Source organism: Bidens hawaiensis, unplaced genomic scaffold (assembly GCF_021521415.1).
Source record: "Bidens hawaiensis isolate Kalapana, Puna unplaced genomic scaffold, B.hawaiensis_p1.1 tig00020643_1, whole genome shotgun sequence".
Classification (NCBI taxonomy): Eukaryota; Viridiplantae; Streptophyta; class Magnoliopsida; order Asterales; family Asteraceae; genus Bidens; species Bidens hawaiensis.
The window spans coordinates 189,198-212,797 of record NW_027493158.1 but is presented as its reverse complement, the minus strand read 5'-3'; the positions used below and the strand labels follow the sequence as shown (position 1 = coordinate 212,797).

Sequence of the window (23,600 nt, the reverse complement as noted above, 5' to 3'; positions counted from 1 at the left end):
GGTGGGAAGCTTGATGAAGTCCCAATCCTAAGTTTCTCAAGGTATTGGACATGGGGATCCACAGAACCATAGCTTGGGTTTTGGGAAGTGATTGATCCATTCATTGAGCTTGACATCTCATTAGGATTCTCAGGATGCTCTTCTTCCTGTTCCTCTTCGGACTCTTCCTCGGGTTCCTCTTCTTCTTCAGGATCTTCCTCCTCTTCTGATTCTTCTTCTTTTTCCGGTTCCTCCTCTTATGGTTCATCTTCCTCCATAGGTTGTGTGGTTTCATTGTTTATTGGGATCATCTGGAAAGTCTCAAAAGGCATCATAACTCTCATCTTGGGTCTACGGGACGGTCCTTCTCCGTTGTTTGGTTGGAAACTAACTTCCTTGAAGGTGGAGCTTCCGGCATGCCACTCTTGTTGTTCTGAGAGATATTTCATCCATTCGGAGGATGGTTGTGAGTTTGGTAGGTATCCGGCTGGATAGTATTGTGGTATCTCCGAGGGTTGGTAAGTTGGGATTTCTGTTGGATGGTACATTGGTATTTCGGAGGGATTATACATCGGTATTGCTAATGGATGATAGCTTGAGTGTCTTGGTGGCTCAATTCCTTGTTTTGGTGGACTATCGGGAACATCTATTGGGTAGTGCCTGCTTCCGGGATAATACAAAAGTTTGGACAAGTCGTGTTCTACGTCTTGGTTGAAGTATGCTTCATAATAACCCTCGCTCATGTTGTCTTCGGGGTAGGGTTCGGCAATTCCAGCTTTCTTTGCCTTGCGCACAAAGTCTTCGATGTGAGCTTTGAATGACATCTAATATTATGGGTGGTTTAGAATGTAGAGTGGGAAAGAAATGTTACCAGCCTATCTTATCCCTAAAACACATAATCAATTATTTCCTAAACTTGGATCGAAGCTTGGGTATTGTTTTATGATACCCAATTCTCTAAGATCGATGGCTCTGATACCAACCTGTCACACCCTCGTCTAGGGCATAGGAGCGTGAATCAATAGTTTATTACCCCTCGAGACTACGCCTGCCTCGGCCCAACGTGGCTTAGGAATAACAAAGTCAAACAACACATTATAAACTAGAGCATCTATGCTAGGTCACCTCAGCAAACACTGCAGCGTTCGACTTAGTTAAGTACCTGTAAATATACACATAAGGTTGTACTCCCTGTAGGAGAGCGTCCTACGACCAAGGGTGGTGCGATCATGCCCATACATCGCATAGTACCACCTATGTAAGGATCCAGACATACGTATACCACAGCCTGAGGGCTAGGTTTATACCCATAGTTATAACGGTTTTAGGAACACATAGTTCCTTGTAAACAATTTCGCGTAACAAGTTTGATTCATTTTAAAAACAAGTTTAAAAGTTTGGGGGCGTATTCAACTTATCTCTTTAGGATCGGCTTCACTCACCGTCCAAGGGTCTTTCTCTTTCTTTATCTCGAACCTATAGTTACGAGTATAAATATTTGTTAGTCGGATACACGATCCGGCTTAATACCTTTAGTCTTATATCTCAATCCTCGATTGAACCTTTAGTTCAATTCTTATTTACTTGAAAACTTCCAGTTTAAAAGTAAATTATAAACCTTTAGTTTATATTGAAAACCCGACGTTTCTTCTTCTCCGAGAAACGTAATCTTTTCTTTTATTATTTAAGAATACTCTTTATTCATTAAATAATATTTTCATAACAAATAATATATATACATATATACTTACACACATATATATGTAAATCATATTATTCAATAATCAAACTTTCATTCGTTTCTTTGTTATGTTTTCTTTTCTTTTCTTTTATCGAGGTATCGAGTATAACCTCGACTTAAGGCCAAAGCCTTGAATATAATATTGAATTATATTGAATTCGTTATTACACCTAACCTTAGTGGCGTATAGAAACTCTAGAGAAATGAGCAGCACTCCGACGCCGCTTTACTTTTCTCGATCAACTTTGATATGCCAACTTCAACACTCGTCGGCACGTCTTTCGGGACTCTTTGCCATTACAACAACGCCTTCTTGATGAATGAGGGTGGAGGGTGGCACAAACTTCAAGGAATCGTTGGTACACAATTGAAGGTTCGGGATACGTTTTACGAGGAAACAAGGCACGTTTATCGAGGCAAATCGAGTATACGATTGTGGTATTGTAGAGAGAGAGAAAGAAGAGCAGGTTTTGGTGTGCCAAGAGTGAGATCCCGACCTTGCTATTTATAGGCAAAATCTGGTGTCCCATCGCGGTACGCGATGGGCTCCTGAGCACCCGTCGCGTACCGCGACGTAGCCCAGGTGAGTCACAACATAGGTCTGCCACGCGTCGCCACGTGGCAGACGTCGTGCCACGTGTGGCCACGTGTCGGGACACGTGTGGACACGTGGCTTGCCACGCGTCTCGTTGTCAGACAACCCATCGCGGTACGCGATGGGTCTCTCTTCTGATCCATCGCGTAGCACGATGGGTCAGGAAACCAGAATTTTCATAATTAACCCTCAACTTTGGAATTTGACAATTTTAGTCCCTAGACTTTGGAAAGTTGATACTTTGAATTCAAAATTTTCACGGTGTTACACATTACATATTTAAAAATTAATGTATAAAACATAGATAAACACTAATGTATAAAACATAGATAAACACTAAAGTTTGTTTTTATTATTATTTTGGTTATCATTATTTTTTATATGTATATGAATTATATATATATGCAATTATATATTTAAATTATTTATGACGTCTTCCGGGTCAAATACCGGACCGACCCGGGACGTTTGACCCGGTTAGGCGTCCGGGTCGACGCCCGGGCCGGGTCTGAAAACATTGATAAAACCACATCTCACCTTATTAGAATAGGTGATAGGGTTTTGAATAATGAGTTATTCAAATTCTAAAATAACGTCACAAGTTAACCAAAGTATCAATATAATTTGTCTCTATTATCAAGTTAACTAAAGTAACAAGTTAATCAACATTTGGTAGAAAATTATATATTTTCTAGGATTAAAGTTTTGACACCTCTAGAAGACTAGAACTGCAGAATAACAACACTGCTTTGCTTTAAAGTTTAAATCTGTCCAAACGTCTTTTCAGTTTTTTCACAATTAAGCTGATAGTTTTAACTAGAGCTTTAGATTAGTAGTATTTTTTTCGTTTTAGAATTTTCTACTATTTTTCCCCGTTTAAATCAACATAAAACAAACCGAATTAAATTGATATTTAAGTGGCACTTAAATTTCGTTACATAGATAAACGCATGAGGTTATGGTTAAGACTTAAGATCTTAACATTTTAAGATTTGAAACCTGATTTTATTGGGTTTTCTCAACGGGTTTCATCCTTGATGCATGGTGTGATGTTATTGCATGAGTCAAATCTTGAAACATCAAAATCAGTGTTAACATTCTATTATTGGAAGACTCGCTTGGGTATTGAAGATAATTCCAAACACGGTTATAAGTAAAATAAATGCTTTATGTGTAACCACATAACTTTTGAATAATTAGGTTGCATATACATAAATTAACCAATACTAAATAAGTTGTCACATGGGTAGGTATTTTGTTAGTCCGTGATTATTGGGTAGGCTAGCTACCAACTCAACTCCAACTTAAACATAAACATGAAACATGGTTATGTTTTCTTAATTTATGTAAATGAATTTGAATAAGATAAAAGACATGCATGCTACGTAGAAGGCATCTTTAGCCTAGCTACCTAGGATTATATTATTGTAACTTGTAACTACCAAATATCTTTTTGCTCTCCTCGTGAATATAATAGTCAATCAAGCTTATCACATCATTAGTAATTATAACAACTAATAAGTAAAACAGCCTGAAATTTTCAATATCGGTTCATATATATTACTTGGGTTTGGATCATATACAAATGAAATTAACATGCTAAACGTGAGAATCAAGTATAGTAATTATGTAATTACATTATAGAGTAATTATGTCTACTTGTATATATAATTACTCTACTTGATTCTCACGTTTAGCACGTTAATTTCATTTGCACGTTAACATTCCCATATATATATATATATATATATATATTACTTTATGTACTTTAACGAAGACAACTTAAGGTAAAAAAAAAGAAAGAAAGGAAGATTCATATCTCATTATATTTAATGATGTAATTATATAAATATTAAATTACCTGAACACGATATAAGTTTTTGCATATTGATACAAAATTTTAGTTTATATTTTTACACGTTAATACTCTTATGAACTTATGATAAAAACATGTTTTTTTTATAAAATATTGACATTTAAAATTTTAAAACTTAATTCTTATTTCTTATTATCAATTAAATGTTAACACAAATGGTTTAAACTATAGCATGAAACATTTTTCTTAAATAATAAATTAAACCAATTTAAAAGATCAATTTACAAAAACATCAAATCGGTATGAAGTTGACGTGTTTAGCTTCATCTTATTTTTTGACCAACACCTAATTGATCCAATTAACTAAAATCATCCGACCAATGTATTACATACATGATTCAAACGCTCATCATTTTGATATGAAACTACTCCTTACCAGTTACCACCCCCGAATATTCCCCTATCACTCTTTCTATGAATTTTCAAGGGTGAAATAATATCATGAAGCCATAACCCTTATATGCCACTTTGACCATATATATATATAGTTTTGAGTGATCACCAAGAGGTGTTGGGTCCGTGCCTCATTTAACGTGTGGAATTAGATTAGTGCCATTAACAGAAAAGAAAAGAAAATAAATAAATAAGAATAACTATAAACCCACCACCGTATGTCATACGGTTAAAACGAGTATCACTAGATACAAATATGGTATTTTAATCCAATATGATATTTGACTACACCACCAATCTAATAGGTTAGCTACGTTTCTAAAAAATATGTATTTGTTGTCTCTATATCATAGTATTGTTTTTTTAATGAGGGGTTTTTGACTGTTCCTAGTTAGTTATACACTTATACTCAAAACCAACTTTTTTTTGAAACCGAATTTGACAACGAACCGGCCGGGGCTGTCTTACCAGTTCACTGATTGTCTAAATACCTAGAGTAGCTATATTTATTGGTTTTGCTTTGAGCAAGTGTCATACTTGGGTGTAACAACATTCATATCGGCAGGATTTGCACATGAAAATAAAACACCCTTTATTGTAATGACAAAAAGGGGCATGTGACCCATGTACCCAAACACAAGGATGTTAGACGACGAAAGGCAATATACATGCAGTTTCCTTCAACAGAAAAAAAAAACGAAAACCACCCATACAAACGACATATCCCATATCATGTGATCAAGGACTAGTTAGTAACTGAAACAACACGAGGCACCTTTTTGTTCACAACACCCTTACGACCAATAACCGTTCCTGTTTTGCAGCAGGAAGTGTACTCCCCATCACAACAAGGGATGTCGGGATGTTCCTTACCAGCGACCTCTGCAAAAGTAGTAACGTTGGCAACATCACCAGGTTTGCAGCAAGAAGTGTACTGACCATCACAACAAGGGATATCGGGGTGTTCATTTCCAACCGTCGTTGCCACAAAAAACAGCATTGTGATCCCAAACACACCCATTGTCTTCACAAATGTAACCATCCTGGGCGTGTAAAGTATATAATTTGTATGATGTATATGTAAGGAACACATAATGAGATGTATATATAGTTGCCTAAAGCCCTTTAAAAACATCTACATTCAAATCAAGAATGAAGGATATGAACAGAGATTACAAGCATTGTTAGACTTGATGAGGCATTGTTTGAATCTCTTAATTGTCAGCACTCAGCAGCTATATGTTTCTGATGTAAAAGCTTTTTGTAATATATACCATTAGACGCGGAGGTTGATGCATTGTAGGACGCATTTAACCGGGTATTCTTAGCAACCGGTTCCGGGTATTGTCAACAAAAGTCAAAACCGGGTCCGGGTAGGAACCGGTTCCGGGTATAGTCGGGTATTTGACCGGTTCCATCGGGTTTTTTCCGGGTTTCGGGTCGGGTTTTGACTGGGTATTGGCGGAACCAGTTCCACCAGGTCCGGGTCGGTTCCGGGTATAGTTCCGGAGGAAACCCAAAGCCCGGTCCGTACCCGCGGGTAGGGTAGGGTCAGGCACGGAACCGGTTCTTTTGTGTACCTCTACATGACACCCATATGTTTTTTTAGGATTCACCACCACTAGTCCCGGAAGATAGGGAGGAAGGAAACTCGAAATTACAAATTAAATACACGCAAACAAGAGAAATATGCGCCCGAGTGTCATTTTGAGAAGAAAAAAAAACAGTAGAATACAAGCATGGGTTGAGCCTATGAAACATCAAGAGTGGGTTTCTGTTCTAGAACTTGATACTAGAAAAGCTAAAAACAATAGAAAACAGCCAACAAGTTAGTATCATCATCCAGAACAATTAAAATAAACTAATGACAAATATCAAGACCTACAAACTCTAATTAAACCAACTTACTTTCCATAAGTTCTACATTGTGTGCAGAACAAACACATACACATCAAAACAAATTCAAAAAACACTTTTCAGGTATACGACATGCAAATAAACCAAAAGCCTTAAATCTTCTGTTTCAGCGTCACGTCAACTATCCCTATTCGAGATTTAGGTCTGTAATGTTCATCTGTGTCCACCTCCTCGATTTCCTAGATAAGGCGCCATTATTTACTTGCATTTTAACTTATAAAATGAATAAACATGATAAACCGAAATATTAAACTTACCTGAACAATATCTTCTCCCTTAATAACGTGTCCAAATACATTAAGCTTCGCATTTAGATCTGGAATTGGTGCTGTTGTAATGAAAATATCAAATCCTTCTTTTTCATGTTTCGTATTTGATGTACCAAGCATAAACGCTTCATGCTTTAATCTGGATGGAAAAATTAAACAAATAAACATAAAAATAATAAAAATGCTACTGACTAAATTATATTTTTGAAATAAACCTTTTGTCAGGCTGATGTAGTGCTTCTCTCTAGAAGTCCAGTCCTCTATAACTGCTTGATTGTCAGAGTCACCTCCTTGGATTACAAAATGTTTCACTACACGTTGAAATAGCATCCCTTTAAAGTGTCCCTTCTGGCTGCAAATAATAAGTTTAACAAAACGTCATTTCTTTTACCTAATACGTGTTATACTCTTATATAAAGTGTTTAAGCTAATGCTCAATCATCAACAGAAGTTTTATAATCATACTACATATGCTATACTGTTACATCAATAACAAGTTCACATAATAATAAACAACTTCTGTTAATCAATTTTTCAATAGCCCGGTTACAGACTTACAGTTCTGAATCTAAAGCTGAAGAAATATATGGTTGCATAGCACTGAGAATTGCATGTTTACATAAATGACAAGGTAACTTTATTAGCAGTTGTTTTAATTGTTGAGTTAAATATGCGAGGGTCAATTAGGCTTTTATTGTTGTATTCCTTTTCACAAGAATTCCAGTAAAAATTTGAGTATTGCAATATTGTGTCGTATCGGTTAATGTTCAATTATCAACTGATTTTTATAACAATATTTAAAGTTATCAATAATCTTAAAATTATCATTGAATATATGTAATAATGATATAACAGGCATTAAAGTTATCTTGGCAATAAAGAAGTTTAGGTCCCGAAAGCCAAGGCACTGCTCTACCAACAACCAAATAAGCTATATGTACAACCAAAAGTTGCATCTCTCGCATCTCTTTTACATATTAACCCTTTAATCAAGTAAACCATTCATAGTCTCCTCTTCATTTCGGTCATTTTTACATAGCATCCTCGAGACCTATTTTTTTACCAGATTCTGGCCCACCAAGTACATTAATCAGCATCCTCGAGACCTATTTTTTTACCAGATTTTGGCCCACCAAGTACATTAAGCATCACCTCAAGACCCTGAGGTGTCTTACCAACAGCCTCACGCTTTAGGCGCAATTTTTTAAAACCAAGAAAGATATTATTGATGTTCAAATTGAATCAATGAATATATCATATCAAGTTATGTCAAAGTTTTTTTACTGTAAATTGAAAATTTGCCATTTAAATATTCATTCATAACACTCATCAAAAATTCATTTTTAAGCACAAAACCAAACATTTCAATACAAAGATTTAAACTTTAAAGTACTCACTAGTGTCTATAAGAAGCAATATAAGGTATTAAGATAATAACAATACTCACCAGGCTTCAATAAATTCATCCACAATTTCAGGTGAACCTTCCTTGTAAAGCTCCACAGTAATCAAACCTTTAGAGGTATTAAAATCCTGGATACAAAAGCATGTCAAAACAAACAACGATAGACAAGAAGATACTAAAGTATCAAAACCACGACAATTAAGATGAATAAAAGCCAAATAGATATAAACTGTAATGCTTTAAATACAAAAACAAAGATACTAAAACTTACCGCGTATCTAGGAACGTCAGATTTCTTTGACTCTTGAAACTCCTCTTCAACCTGTGGCAGATTAATGAAACAAATTTCGGCTATATAATTAGCAGAACAACATATCACCGAATTGCTTCACTCATATAGATGTAATAAGCTTACAACGCTACTTTCCCATATTTAACAATTAACACGAAATAAATGCCATTAAACAAAAGAAAACAACAGAATGAACCGACACGTGTACCTGAAAGTTTGATGTTCCTTCCTCTGTCAAAATTATCGACCTAAAAGTAGCATACACGTCACTCATCAGTTAAGCACTAATTGTATAAAACTATACATACGACAAAGACCTAGTTTTTTGCAATATTTATACGCAAATCGTATCAACAAACCTTTGAGACCAGTGTCTGTACGTAGCAAAGAGGAAAAACACCATAACAACAGCAACTACACTGTACAATGCAATTGTAGAAACACTGACACTTCTAGGTGCTTTCTTCTTTTTGCTTTGCTGTAACAAAGCTTGCGGTTTAATACGCGCCATAACACCTTTTCAAATTCAACCTCACAAAGACAATCACGGTAATTCAATGCACAACCTGCACAAAATGAAGATCTCAATCCACACCTAAAACCATAAGTTAACAAAATCCCCAATAGCAAGGGTGCAAACAAGCCGAGCCGCTGTCGAGCTACTCGAGATCAGATCGATACAAAGCTCGAAACGATCCAAGCCTTAAATAAAGCTAGTTTACTTATCGAGCCAGAGCCTTGTATGGGAAGATCGTTTAGGCTCATCGAGCCTTAACGGGCCTAGTTAATTTTTAAGTTTTAACTCCTTAAAGAGCCCGAGCAGAGTTTTGGCTCGTTTAAGGTACTGCACAGTGCACACGAGCTCGAGCAGCGCGTTTAGGCTTGTTAAGGTATATCTCAAAATATACAAAAATAACTAAAAACGCATATTAATTAATTAATTATTAATAAATGAGCCGAGCTCGAGCTTTAGAAAAAGAGCTCAGAACAAGCTAACTCGAGCGCAAATGCACAATCTCTCGTAAGCCTTAAATAAAACTGGTTTAGTTATCAAGCCAGAGCCTTGTATGGGAAGATCGTTTAAGCTCGTCGAGCCTTAAACGAGACTAGTGTAATTTTAAGTTTTAACTCCTTAACAAGCTCGAGCCAAGCTTAAGCTTGTTAAAATACATCTCAAAATATACAAAATATAATTAAAAATACATATAAATTGAGCCGAGCTCGAGCTTGAAAAAATGACTCATTAGTCAAGCTCGAGCTTTAAAAAAGAGCTCAAAACGAGCTGAGCTCGAGCGCTCGAGCCGAGATCGAGCTAGCTCGTTTACACGATAAATAAGTCGATAATCACCATAACAGATGGTGAAACCTAGATTCTAATATCTGGATAACGAGATCTCCATATTTTGTAACAAACAGATCTTTAGCAATGAAAGCAAAGGATATAGGTTAGGTTAATATACAAAGTAAGCAGCATACAGTCCGTTACGTAATCAGGTGAATATTATGTTATTCAATTCAGGCCTAATTTGAATATGAAACCCTAGATATTATTATTATTATTATTATTACCTGGATGAAGCCAAGAGATTATTAGAGGTCGATCGGAGGGTTTGAACGTTGCGATTTGGATGTGTTTTGGTTTCTAAAAGAAAACAGACATGCGATCTGAGTTCAATTACGAGTTAACGATATGATCTTCATCGACACACTACAAACACTCGTGTTTACAATTAGGCCCATACTATCCGTATAATAACCTGGGCTGGCTCTTACTCAACGATCCAAATTAGAGGTAGAGGCGAAAAAAAAACCGAACCCGGAACCGTACCCGACCCTACCCTAGCATGGATAGAGTATGCATTTCAGTTTCAAACCCGTACCCGAAACCGCACCCGATTTATACCCGGTAATACTTGAAAACTGGAACCCAGAAAACAGGTTCTTTCAATACTTGGAAATTGGGTATTCAAAGCCCATAAAACGGGTTCTTTCAATACCCGAAAATAGGGTATTCAAATATTGAAAACCCGGTTCAATACCCGACCAGGACCCGATACATAGGGTATGGTTTTCAAGCCAATACCCGAACCGAACCCGACCCGGTTATTGCTCATACCCGATTTTCCAGCACCCGAACATACACAAACCTAGTTCCATACCCGAACCCGGGTTTTTCTATTACCAGATTTGTGCACCTTTAGTACGACCTAGTATAGAGATTTCTCCACAGAACCTTACCCGGAACCGGAACCGAAAATACGCTGTCAAAACTCGACTCTACGCTACCCGAAACCCGAAAAACCCGGTCAAATACCCGAATATACTCGAAACCGGTTCCTACCCGATCCAGTTTTTACTTTTGTTAACCATACCTGGAATCGGTTCTTACCTGGTTCTAGTTTCTGAAAATACTTTGTTTGTGCACATTTAATCCAAATGTTTCCAACCTCCATAAAGTATTTGAAAAGGGAAAGCTGGTTGGTAAAAGTTAAATTCGTTACGATGCTGACACTGAATTGAAAAATTTAACTTGTCAATGTGGAATATGGTAGCGATAGTCTTATTGCATGTAATAAAAAAATAACATATTGAAAAACATATACAACTTATGATCATAGCGACAAGAATTCGGTTGGTACCAATAAGCTCTGGGTTAAAACGGTTCGTTTAAAAATATCAATTTGATTCGGGTCAATATAGGTTCTAAACAAAATGAGTTTGTGTCAAAATTGGTCATTATTAAAAGCATCAAGTGGTTTCAGGTCATAGGTTCTAGCCAAAATATAGTTAGTTGAAATTAGTGTGTGTCAATGTGTGTATGCGGCAACTGTTATATTTTTTATACTTGTCTGATTGCCGGCGGTTTAATATAATAATTGCAAAACTATCTTTATATTACTTGAATAAATCAAAAAACATTATTATAGTAGTACTTCAATATTCAATAGAGACCAAATTGATCTTCGGTAGTAGTTAGTTAGGCAGCAAAACTTAATTTAGTAGTTTTGGTAAACATCAGTCACAAAATATACCCAACAAATGTTTAATGGTAGCCTTAGAGTCTAGCATGGTAAAATAGAAATGCAAATTAAGTGTGAAATAATATTTGTTTTATTATGTTAGCTTCCCACAAATATCCATTTGCATTCTCACATTATGCAATGAGACATTAAATTTAAACAAAATAATTGAAAATAACCGATACGTAGTTTATCTGTTTGCGAGCACCAATGATTTAATTGGTACAACATTGTAGCGCCAGGGGTGAGAAAAAACGGGTATTCTCGATTAAGACCGAAAACCTGAATCTAATATAGATCGACTTGGTGTATAGGGATATTTTGGTAATTTGTTAGTGTAATAAGTTATCATTTGCTAACAAGTTGTTTTGTAGTTCAATAGGGTTACCTTGTACTATGCAAATTTGTTTTTTCAACCATAGTATTCCTATATAGATATGCTGTTTTCATTTATTTTGAAACAGTCATTAGTTAGGACAACAAATCTTCAATAAGCTAGTGATGCATGTGCATTATTTAAAAAAAATGAGACAAGCTAGCACATGTGCACTTAACTCAAATGCATGTGTATATGTGACACCTAGTTTTTCTTTTCAAAGCAGAAAGAATTTAATAAAATCGTAAAACACAATTATCAATAGTTAAGACTAAGGTGTCTATGAACTTTGTTGTCAACAACGTTAAAAAGTATGTTTTGACTTAAAAGGGTCCATAGGGAATTATTATAAGTAAAAAGCTCAAGTATTTTATTTTGTAAACAAACCCAAATACATATAACAAATAGTTCAGCAAGGTGCTGCTGACATAAGAGGCTTAACAAACACACTGGGCAAAACTGAGTATCAATTACCAAAATATCCTTGGAATGCCTTGGGGGCCTTTTTTTTCACAATATATAGTTATAACATTCTAAACTACATACTAGTTTAAAAATAAAGAAAGCTGCATCACTTTAATAGTACACATTTTGCAATTTCTTTCACAAACCGAAGGACGAGACTCCAATAACCAGAAATGCCCCACATCCCATCCTAATACCCACGCGGGCAATTTTTAACAGGACGGCGGGGGTCTCACAAAGCTCGGCTGGCGATTGGCATTGGAGGAGGACAAAGAACTTTTGCAGTATTAAGTTTAAATTTTAGTTTTGATATTTTAACTTTCCCTTTTTTTAAGGGGTAACTATTAGTTTTTAAAGGTGGTGATTATTATTGTCTAGTCATTATCAACCCCTTATTACCAAAAAGTTTATTTACCATTCCTAAGTTCTGAAGTAGCCACTCTTCCAAAAAAAACACATTTTATTAACCAGTGCTAAAGTAGTAATTCCTTCATCATTTGCATTTGCTTCACCTAATCTCAAACTAGATTTAAAAACCAAGTTCATTAAACAATTAAAAGAAGACAAGTTACCTCCTTATGACTTACGAAAAAGTCATAAGTTACAACCAAGTTACAACCTTGTGACTTATAGAGTTTTTCCTCTCACATATTAAACAAACCCAAACACATTTTTAACTTTTCAATAAGTTATAAGTCATTTGAGTGGAAGTAACCGATTGTTTATTACTACGGGGGTGTTTGGGATTCCTTATTTTCATCAATTTGTTTATAACTTTTTGATAAGTAAGGGTGTGTTTGGGATTTCTTATTTAAGTTAAAAAGGCCTTTATGTGATGAGTGAAAAAGGACTATGACTTTCTAATAAGGAGTTTTCAGGTGTTTGGTTTAACTTAGTGATGTAAATGACCAAAAAGGACATGTTTATATAAGTGGATAAGTTGTTTTTAAAAGTGTTTGGATGGAATGGAAGGGTGGAATGGGTATTCTAAACTTATAAGGAGATAAGTTACAAAATCTTAACTTATTGAAAACCCATCTTTTAGCCTTGATGATAAAGAGAAACCTAAAAGGCTTTATGTGTTCCCAAACACTTTATAAACATAAAAATGACTTATTCAACCTTTCTAAGTCATACGGAGTGGAAAATAAGGAATCCCAAACACACCTTAAATAAGGTGTTTAAGTTGTTTGGCAAACCATAAGACTTTATGGATTTTAACTCATCAAGAAGGCAAAATAAAAGGGTTTTGAAAAGTTAGGAATATGTAACTTATTAACTTAATGGGTTTGATTTAACTGTTACACCCCTTTAACCCTCAAAACTCATTATACTTCTTATAAAAAAAAGTGTCCTTTTTAATCATTTTGGTTTTCCCCAACACATAAGCTAATCTAGCCATTTTTTTAAAACTTCTTTTAAAAAATTCATAAGTTAACAAGTCCTCTTAACAAAAAGTCCTTTTTCACTTAAACGCACCCCAATTCATTCAATATTACTAATATTTGTAAATGAATATATGTTGACCCGAACACAACGCAATTATAAGTGGGTCCAACATGACCCAACACGAATAAGATACGAGTCGTGTTCGGGTTGCACAATCCAACCAGTTAACTCCCTCCAACCTGTCAACCCAGCAACCCGAATCAAACCCATAGCGATCACGGATCAAACACCAATCAAAATCCAAAACAAAAAAAATCCAAAAAAAATCCACTGCCTTTCAGTGCAGTAACAATGCAAATTCCATTTAATTTGATAAAATCTCAAAAGACAATATTAACTATGGTTCTCTCCTAGCATTAACTGCTTTGTAGCATTGGAGGCTACAAAGGGGTAAATTCGATTTCGAGTCCCTGTACTTGTACGGGTTCGTACAAGATGGCCCAGCGCACTTCTCCCTTGGAGGCGGATAACTGCATTAGATCCATACAACAGTCAGGAAACAAGTGAACAGTTTGTTTTAACATTTTAATAATAGCAGTGGTATGCTTACCCGGAAGGTTTGGGCTCAAAAATCTTAGGCAGGCCGATGTCTTCAGCAAATGCAACAGTAGTTCCAGTTGGCCCGATAATGGTTCGAATAGTGCTGGGTGCTAGCACTTTTGCGTTGGCAGCCTTTTCCTGATAAAACAAAAATTACAGCATTAGTTTGATTCCCACTAGCAAGAACCAGAGTGTGATTTCACAAATCTATTTTAAGTTTAAAACAATACAATTTTCTTTTAAAAATGAGAGGTTAGATAAACACCACTGGCATACAGCATACTAACCCAGTGTTTTCCCGACCGTAATGGACCCAACTGTCCGGTCGGACTGGTTGAACCAGGAAACGGGCATGAAGCCGTCCCGGTTATTCGGTTAAGCATATTTAGCCATTTCCCATTGGAACTAGGGGTGCAAATGAGCCGAGCTACTCGAGATCGGCTCGTTAAAAAGCTCGATCAAGCCGAGCTTAATCGAGCCCAAGCTCGAACCTAAAAATAAGCTCGTTTAATAAACAAGCCCGAGCCCGAGCTTCAATTATCGAGCTCGAGCCGGCTCACAAGGCCATTTATATAAGTTTTTTAAAATATATATTTAATAACTATTAATTAATATATATAATGTTAGGAAAAAAATAAATAAAAATAACTAAATAATACATATTATCTTATACATAAAAATATAATAGAAAAAAAGATATAAAATAATTTTAATTATATGAAAAATAATTGATAAATAGTAATTGAGCCGAGCTTGAGCTTTAAAATCCATTCACGAACCGAACTCGAGCTCGAGCTCTGTGTAAGTTAAGCGAGCCGAGCTCGGGCTCGGCTCGTTTGCACCCCTAACTGGAACAGCCGGTCAAGCATCAGACCGGTTAATTGGTTGAACTGGATCGGGTGGTTGGACCACGTTTCCAACTTTTTGTTCCGTTTTTTCACTTTTTCCCTTCAAAATCTCACTTTGTAAATCACATTTTATTTAAGTCCTTATATTTTATAAAAAATGCAAACTCACACCAATACATAAAGTATTTTTATAATTTGTTTTGTATAAGATATAGTTTTAATTTCTATATTATTTATGACGTCACCGGACATTGAATCTGGTCCAACCAGTGAACCGGTAAGACTGCTTCATTGTCCGGTCCGGTTCTAAAAAATAGTGTACTAACTGCACACCACTGGCATTTCATACAGGCCATATGACATGCGAAAATTTGCCATACAGGGTCGTCTGATGTGATATACAACACATCATACAAGCCATAATGTTTATACGGATCGTAGCCTGTATGAATTGTTGTCCGTTCAAATCATACGGGCTGTTGATGTGTCACGCACACACCACTACATAGTCATATGGCCCATATGACCACTTTTCGTCTGTCATAAGGGCCCGTATGACCATTTTTCATCTGTCATACAGCTCCATCAACCCATATGATAATGTTAGATCGTGTACATATAGTAGCACCCTAAAAAGACTATCAAGAATCAGAGAGTAACACGTACCTGTGCCAACTCTTCTTGGCGCTTCTTGAGCTTGTCTTCTCGCTTCTTCCTGCTTGAATCTTGCCCAAGTATCTTCCTGATTGCTTCAGCCTAAACAGTTTTCGATACCATCATCATCATCATCATCATCATCGTACTCAGTATATCCCACCAATAGCAATGCTATGGTAGGGTCTGAGGAGGGTAAGATGTAGACAGCCTTACCTCTATCCCATAGGGATAGAGAGGCTGCTTCCGGTGAGACCCCCGGCTCGATAGTAGTTTTGCATCAAGCCTTGGACATAAGGCACATAGCACTCAATCATCGGGACACCGGCTGATCGGTGCATGTGCCCTTGTCTTTCGGCTATCAACGCCACCACATGATGCCTGATTAACCTTCCGCCACTTTTAACGTTATTTTCACGAGATTAGTAAAATAACGTCAAAAACAGTTTTCGATATGCAATGTTAAAAAAAGCAAGAACCTTTAAACCTTTTAAGAAGTTGGTCAAAGCAAGTCAAACCTCTGATTCCCGAGCCGCTTTCTCATTCTGAATCCTGCGCTTTTCAGCAGCCTCAGCTTTCTTCAGTTGCTGCTCCACTTCTGTAAGCTTCTCTTTTTGCTCTGTACATATTTGATAAATCAATTTTAGGGCAAACTCCACAACCACATTATGAATAATAGACATTTTCTAAAACAATCTACGAGATTTAGGGAAAAACTTACTTCGAGGGGGGGCAGGTGGCAATCCATTTGGAAACTCAATTTGAGTGCCAGCAGATGCAGAATCTCTACCAGAAAGTAGGGCCCGTTGGCGTGAAGTAAGAGTTGTTTCCCTTTTAATTTCATTTGGAGAATCGGGATTTTCCTTCCACAGTTTCTTTCCTTTATTTCCTTCGGTTTCATGATCAGATCCCAAATCTTCGTCCACATAATCCGCATCACCAGATGCACTATCCCTACCCGATTTCAACAGACCCGGATCTTCCCTAGAAACCCTAGAAAGACTCCTGTGTTTCTTACCCGACTCATCATCGTAATCTCTACTCGCAGCAGCAGCCACCCTTACGGTTTTCAGTTTTTCAAGATACCGGATCTCATCATCTTCTTCTTCTTCAATGAAATCACCATCCAAGACACGTTTTTTTGGTACCCGTTTGCTCTTCCGGGCCCGATCTGATTTCTCCCCTTGCTTTCCTGCTGAATTCTTGCCCATTGAAGTGTCGTTTCTCCCGAGAATAATACCGCCCCCTGAGAACGCCTTCCACGGAATGCCTTGTAACCCGATCTTTTTACCTAGGGCAGGAGAATTGTCTTCATCGGAATGGTCCTAAAATACATTATCATATTTAATTAATGAGAAATTAATTAAAAAAGTAGAGAGCATTAATGACAGTAATTAAATTTTGAAAGAAAAATATAAATAATCAATAATGTATGTCCCTAAAGTTCATTCCCAGTGTAGATGCCATTAAGTGATCCACAAAACATAAATCTTTTTTTCGTATAATATCATCCTAATCATGAATAATATCTTCAAAGCAGTTAAAAGGTGCACAAAACAAACAGCTCGAGAACCTGAACCGGTAATGAAACCGGTTTGAAAAAAAAAAAAAAAAAAATTGGGCGCACAACCCGATTTGTACACCTCTAACCACAGTAAACAAAAGGGTCAACTCAAACTAAAATAGCACATTCATGATTAGCTAAAGATAAACAATTAAGAAAATGTTATGTTAAAGCAAAAGTAAATTCTAGTTAACAAATAGAGAAAGTAAAGCATACATTTACTAACTTTGGCCGAGAACGAGAGGAATCGAAAGATTCCGAGTTCTTTGAAGCTCCAGAACTGGTCTTGGGTTGAATAGTCCGAGTCACGCCACCAACCTTAAGTTTGACTTTTTTCAACTTGTTATCATCTCCACCTTCATTTGCATCCATCACACCTCCATTGCTCTTACGCGAGATTTCACCTTCTGTTTTAGTAGCACATTGATTAAGATTAAACACTTTCCTTTTAGGATTAGCATCAACCGCATTCTCATCGCTTGATATCTTTCCAGCATCATCAGAAGGTGGTGTTGATGATTGAGATGCATGATCATGGTTTTCGGGTAATGCTTGAACCTCGGGTTTAGGCCTTCTGCAAGTTTGTGTCCTCTTTTTTCTGAAGGTATTCACAATGTTATCAACTCGAGCACTACCAAACTCATCCATTTTGATCCCGTTTCAGCCAACAAATAGAAATTGGCAAAAATCACCACATGGAAGCCCAATAATGCAGCCCTGAATAGAATATTGAACAATAAGCATCAATGCATCATACTCATTCAATACTAGTTACTTTAAAAGAACAAAAATCAGATACATACGTTGCACAAATCAACAATAGACAAAACCAAGTAAACAATATTTTTCATAGATAGACAGAGTATACAATTAGCTGACTATAAAGTGTTCAATTCATTATATAAAGTAAGCGTTTATATTCTGCTATAACTTGTGAGTAGTGAAAATCCGAAATGAATACAGATACGTACATCAGGCCCAAGTTGGCCCAACAACCCTGGGCCTGCACACGCGGAAGCCTCGTGTGTATGCGAGTTATCATTTCTATCCAAGTTAACCGTTAAAACACAAAAAATTTAATGTAAATTACCATAAATTTATACCCATTGCCCATCTACCACAAAAGAATAAAAAAATTTAAGATCAAACTATTTATCAGAAGGTAACCCACATTAACCAAAATTCAAACGCAATCACAACATACAGATCATTAAGTAACTTACTCAATAGAACCATCATTCAAAAAAAAAAACTCAATAAAACTTAAAAAATAAAAACCACCGTTAAGCCACATAACGCGGGTACCCCGTAACAAGGGCAAACATTCGTGCGTAACAATATCAAGCATCAACCAGTTAGTTATAAGACATTATTACCACGGTACCCAAATCATATAAACAAAATCTAGCCACATTTAAAAAACACAACCATTCACCTGACACGCAATTAAAATCAATTCCAATACATTATACATGGAAAAAAAATTACACATTAGATAAAACCTTGAGCTATATGTCACGCTTGATATAAACTTTATCAAACAAACAAACATACCCCTTTATAATCTCACCCATAACAGAGCTATCCAACGGGGCAAACCTTACTCTATCCCACGGGCTAAGCAGTTGATGCGAAAAAATATCGGATATCGGTCAACAACCGATATCTGAGATATCGGTTATCGTAGTGAGATATCGGTGGGATATTGGTAATTTTAATATCATGTAAAATTCATATATATAGCAATTTAACACTAATAATTCAGTATAGTCTCCTACCATTAACAAATTAACCTTTGGCAAATTGCAAAACACTAACAATCGTAGCAAGTCAGAATTTATTAAAACTTAAAACACTAACATTGAACACTTAAAGTTGATAATTAAGACTTAAAACACTGATATCGGGAATATATGTGATATATCGGTCAAATATTAGTCCAATATCGGCCAAATATCGGTCAATATCGTTGATATTATCGGTACAGATATTTCGAACCGATATTTTGATTTATATATCGTCAAAAGACCGATAACCGATATATCGGTGAGATATCGGTGACATATCAGCTATATCGATAGCATAGCCCACGGGATAGAGAAGCTGCTCTTGGATTTAGCAAACTACAATCTAATACACAATTCCCGCTAAAACAATAACATCAACCAACAGCGTATAATCAAATCTAACCACATTTAAAAAACACAACCGTTCACACCCGTGGCACGCAGTGAAAATCAATTCCAAAACTTTACACACAAAACAAAAACAAAAAACAATTACACATTACATAAAACCTAGAGCTATATGTTACACTTGATGTAAACTTTAACAAACAAACAAAACCCTCCCGGGTTTAGCAAATTATAATCTAACGATAACAATCATATAATAATAATAATAATAATAATAATAATAATAATAAAAAAATAATAATAATAATAATAATAATAATCAAATAAACAATTCCCGCTAAAACAATCAGAACATCAACCAACAGCATTATAATCAAATCTAGCCACATTTAAAAAACACAATCGTTCACCCGTGTCACGCAGTGAAAATGAATTCCAAAACTTTATACACTAAAAAAAACAATTACACATTAGATAAAACCTTGAGCTATATCAAACAAACAAACAAACCCCTCCCGGGTTTAGCAAATTATAACCAAATAATATCAAATAACAATAATCAAATAACCCATTCCCGCTAAAACAATCAGAACATCAATCAACAGCATACGATACACACATAAACTTCAAATCCACACAACAAATCCCCAAATTGAAGCGAACCCAAGTCATGTATGCACACATTAACCCGATTGGAGACCACACAACAGCAATCAAAAGCTGAAATTAAGTAATTACCCGATAACAAAGACCGAAATTGATCGATGTAAAGAAGCAAAGTTGAAACCCTTGTGAGATAACGAAAGAGGTAGCGTAATATGAATGAAGAAGATAAAGAGAAAGAGAAAGTGAATAATAATTGGGGATTTATTATTATAAGGTGAAATTAGGGTTTGGGTATTTGGGGGTAAGGAGTAATGGTATATAGAAGAAGTAAAGATATGGGGGTGGTGAAGACTACTACTCGATGTAATCTTGTTCTCCATATTATTTTGATTTCTTTGTTATCATATTACACTCACACAAACCCTGCGACTGACTCATTGATTTTGTTTAAATGGGTTTCGCCCGGATCCATGACCCACCCGCCCGTATTGATCTTCTCTTCATGGCTAAAGTGTAATGTAATGTAATGTAATGTAATGTAAACACCTTTGTTTTCTTTTTCGGAAGAAAGTGGGTAAGCTCCTATGTACGTCATGCTCATGCTAGCACCGTCCCACGTGTCTGCTTTTATTTGCTGCTTGCTTATCTTTTTCTAATGAAAATGAAAGTTTATGTTTATCACCTTGAAGAAGATAATTGTGACTTTTTTTTATATTTATGTATAAAACCGTTGAAACCAACTGAATCGACTGACTTAAGAAAATCGGTTGGTTTGGCGGGGTTGAAATATGTATGATCTGATTTCGGTTTGGTTTTAATAAATTACTGTGTACTTTCTATGAAATGAAAGTATTGATCCAGTTTCCTAATTTTGTTTCGCAGTTTTATAAATCATGAGGTCACGTTTTCGGCTTTTAGTTGACATTGGATAAGTCTCAAAGATTTCTATTTTCATTAAATAGATCATTGAAAGGTAAATGATTTGATCCTATAAAGGAAATAAAGTTTTTTAACGGAATATAAATCGAGTCAAAAGATCTGTTAACTATTATATATGGGGTTGATAGACTGGATCATCTTTTTCCACTAAACTATACCCGCCACAATGCAATGATGTCCGGTCGTATGATATTTATTATTTAATTGTTTTATTTATAAGAATTTGAATTTATATATGTATATAAAGATCCCTTGAACACTCCATTAGGAAGCCCTGCATTTTTTGGTCGCGCATCAAGGGTTTCTAATCATGATCACCGACGATTTGACAGTTGCTGGGCGGTGGTTCAAGATATGGGTTAATCGTGAAATCAAGGATGGAGCAAAAGGGGATGAGGTTTACAGTTGGTGATGTTGGACGATTGGGGTTGCAATCGGTGCTGGTGTATGGCGATGGGGGTCACTAAGGTGTACATGTTAGGTGACGGCTAGTGGTTGTGTTGGTGTGTTATTTTAGGTAAATAAGAAAGAAATATAGAGACATGTACTAGAGATAATGATCTGTTATAAAAAGAAAGTATTGTATGGAGAGAGAGAGAGAGAGAGAGAGAGAGAGAGGCATAACCTACCATATGCACTAATACTTTTATTTGGATTGAAAAAACTAAGGGGGTGTTTGGTACAGAGAATTGGGGGGTGAGAAATGGAAATGGAAACAATTCTCTTGTTTGTTTACGAAAGAAAGATGTGAGAAATGGAAATAAACCATTTCCATTTTCCTGATTTCTTTTCTCTAAAAAAAGCGGAGAAACCATTTCCATTTCCCTGGTCGTTTGTCGCCCCTGTTTGCCTACTGTTGTCGGGTTCAATTTCTGAACCCTAATTCATCGGCGATTTGAACAGACTCAACCATCGGCGATTTGAACACACTCAGCCGTCTGTGATTTCTATCATCGACAGCTTCCATCAGGCGATTACCGGCGGCGGCTTCGGTCAAATCTATTGTCGCTCAAATCTCTCTACATTCGAACAATCAAAATCGTTGGTTAGTTTTATTCAAATTTTGCATTGCTGAAACCTAAATCAATGATCTATCTGTTTAGCTTCGTTTGTTTTATTAGGTTTTCGAGAATTTGAGGTGATGAAGCTTCGTTTAGCTTGAAATTGAGTTGAAGTTGGATGTAAGTTATTAAAACTAGCATGTGTATGTTTATGCATTCATGATGTAGGTTTAATTTGCTATTAGTTTAACTTATGTAAGGTTTGATTTATTATTTAAACATAATTTAATTAAATTACATTAGGTTTGAGTTCTTATTAAACAATAACCAGCTATGGTTATTGTTTGGATGATTTAGATGCACAGTGGTTGATGAGTATGATGTATGATTTAAGTAGTATAAGATTTTATACATGTTTCAAATGCCAAAGATTCTTTCAAGAATAACTGCTTATAAATATGTTAGAAACGAACTAGATGCATACATAAGGTTGGTATTTGCTTTATGTGCCAATGACAAGTTGATCAATTAGTGTATGATTAATTTAGTATAGGTGATTTATATGAAGTTTGAAGTGTTATCGACAACAAACTATTAGATATTTGTTCATGTTTGATGTATTGAAGTCAAATAATTGATTTGGTGATCTTTTAGTCAGATATTTGTTAATTTTTTGATTTCCGATTAGTAGTAGTGTTGTATATTGATCGATGGTGGATGTATAAAAAGACCATTGTATGTTGAATATGGGCAGTAAGTACATATGTGTTTATATTGTCATTGTATGTTGATAAAAAGATGCTACAAATGTAATTTTCGTTCATTATTTTCTTTTTTTGTAGATTCAGTAATCAAGGCACGGCTTCCCGGATTATTTTTTCAATTTTGAAGCTTATGTGGTCTGGTGCATGGCAAGGATGGAAAGATGTTCCTAAAGTGCACAAAGAACGATTGTTTGAGCGATTTCAGGTGTGTACCTATATAAGATTCATCCTCTGTTTTATGCAGGTCTGACTATATAGTTATAATTATAGTGTATTTTACTTTTAATTAGTCTGTTGTGTACATTTATTAATAAGTGATTTTTTGTAGTGTTACTTTCAATGGGATGAAAAAGGGAATGCTCAAGTTTACAAATGTTGGGAGAGGTGCATTGCTGGAAAATTTGGTAATTTGTTGTGTAGGATATGAAAAGCTGCCATAGAGATGGCAGCCAAAAAGGGCTTAGAACTTGGTGATGATATGTCGTATCTTCTTCCCTTTAAGCCACCATGTATGAGAAGAAAGTCATGGGAAAAACTGGTTAAGATTTGGAACACTCGCGAATGGAAATTAAAAAGTAGTAGAAACAAAGATAACAGAAAGAAATTGACCCGGGGTAAACATACTCTTGGATCACAAACCTTGGTGACTTCCAACCTAAAAGCGGTAAAAAACATTATCAACCTCTTTTAGTACATATACCATTTTTTACTAACTTATAGATATTACTTTTGTAGGCTAAGATACTCGGGCGTGATCTTGCATTTCCTGAGA

At 35.8% G+C, this 23,600-nt stretch overlaps 2 protein-coding genes across 3 annotated transcripts; both read right to left on the bottom strand.

The window, feature by feature from the left end:
- Positions 1 to 6,445: 6,445 nt before the first annotated feature.
- On the bottom strand, positions 6,446 to 10,134 carry LOC143561238 (peptidyl-prolyl cis-trans isomerase CYP21-4-like). Of its 2 annotated transcripts, XM_077049366.1 has the most exons (7): positions 10,037 to 10,134; positions 8,827 to 9,033; positions 8,676 to 8,715; positions 8,447 to 8,497; positions 8,218 to 8,303; positions 6,759 to 7,122; positions 6,446 to 6,680 (listed from the first exon to the last, which is right to left on the bottom strand). In XM_077049366.1, exons 2-7 carry the CDS (start codon positions 8,976 to 8,978, stop codon positions 6,594 to 6,596), a joined length of 780 nt encoding a protein of 259 aa, XP_076905481.1. In that variant the 5' UTR covers positions 8,979 to 9,033; positions 10,037 to 10,134; the 3' UTR covers positions 6,446 to 6,593. The 2 variants fall into 2 exon arrangements, with proteins under 2 accessions (XP_076905481.1, XP_076905482.1); XM_077049367.1 differs by lacking the exon at positions 10,037 to 10,134 and having other exon boundaries at positions 8,827 to 9,228.
- A 3,980-nt stretch (positions 10,135 to 14,114) lies between these two features.
- On the bottom strand, positions 14,115 to 18,093 carry LOC143561227 (uncharacterized). Its single transcript, XM_077049354.1, has 6 exons — positions 17,600 to 18,093; positions 16,541 to 17,144; positions 16,338 to 16,438; positions 15,832 to 15,921; positions 14,328 to 14,455; positions 14,115 to 14,247 (listed from the first exon to the last, which is right to left on the bottom strand). Exons 1-6 carry the CDS (start codon positions 18,029 to 18,031, stop codon positions 14,115 to 14,117), a joined length of 1,488 nt encoding a protein of 495 aa, XP_076905469.1. The 5' UTR covers positions 18,032 to 18,093.
- Between the last annotated feature and the right edge of the window lie 5,507 nt (positions 18,094 to 23,600).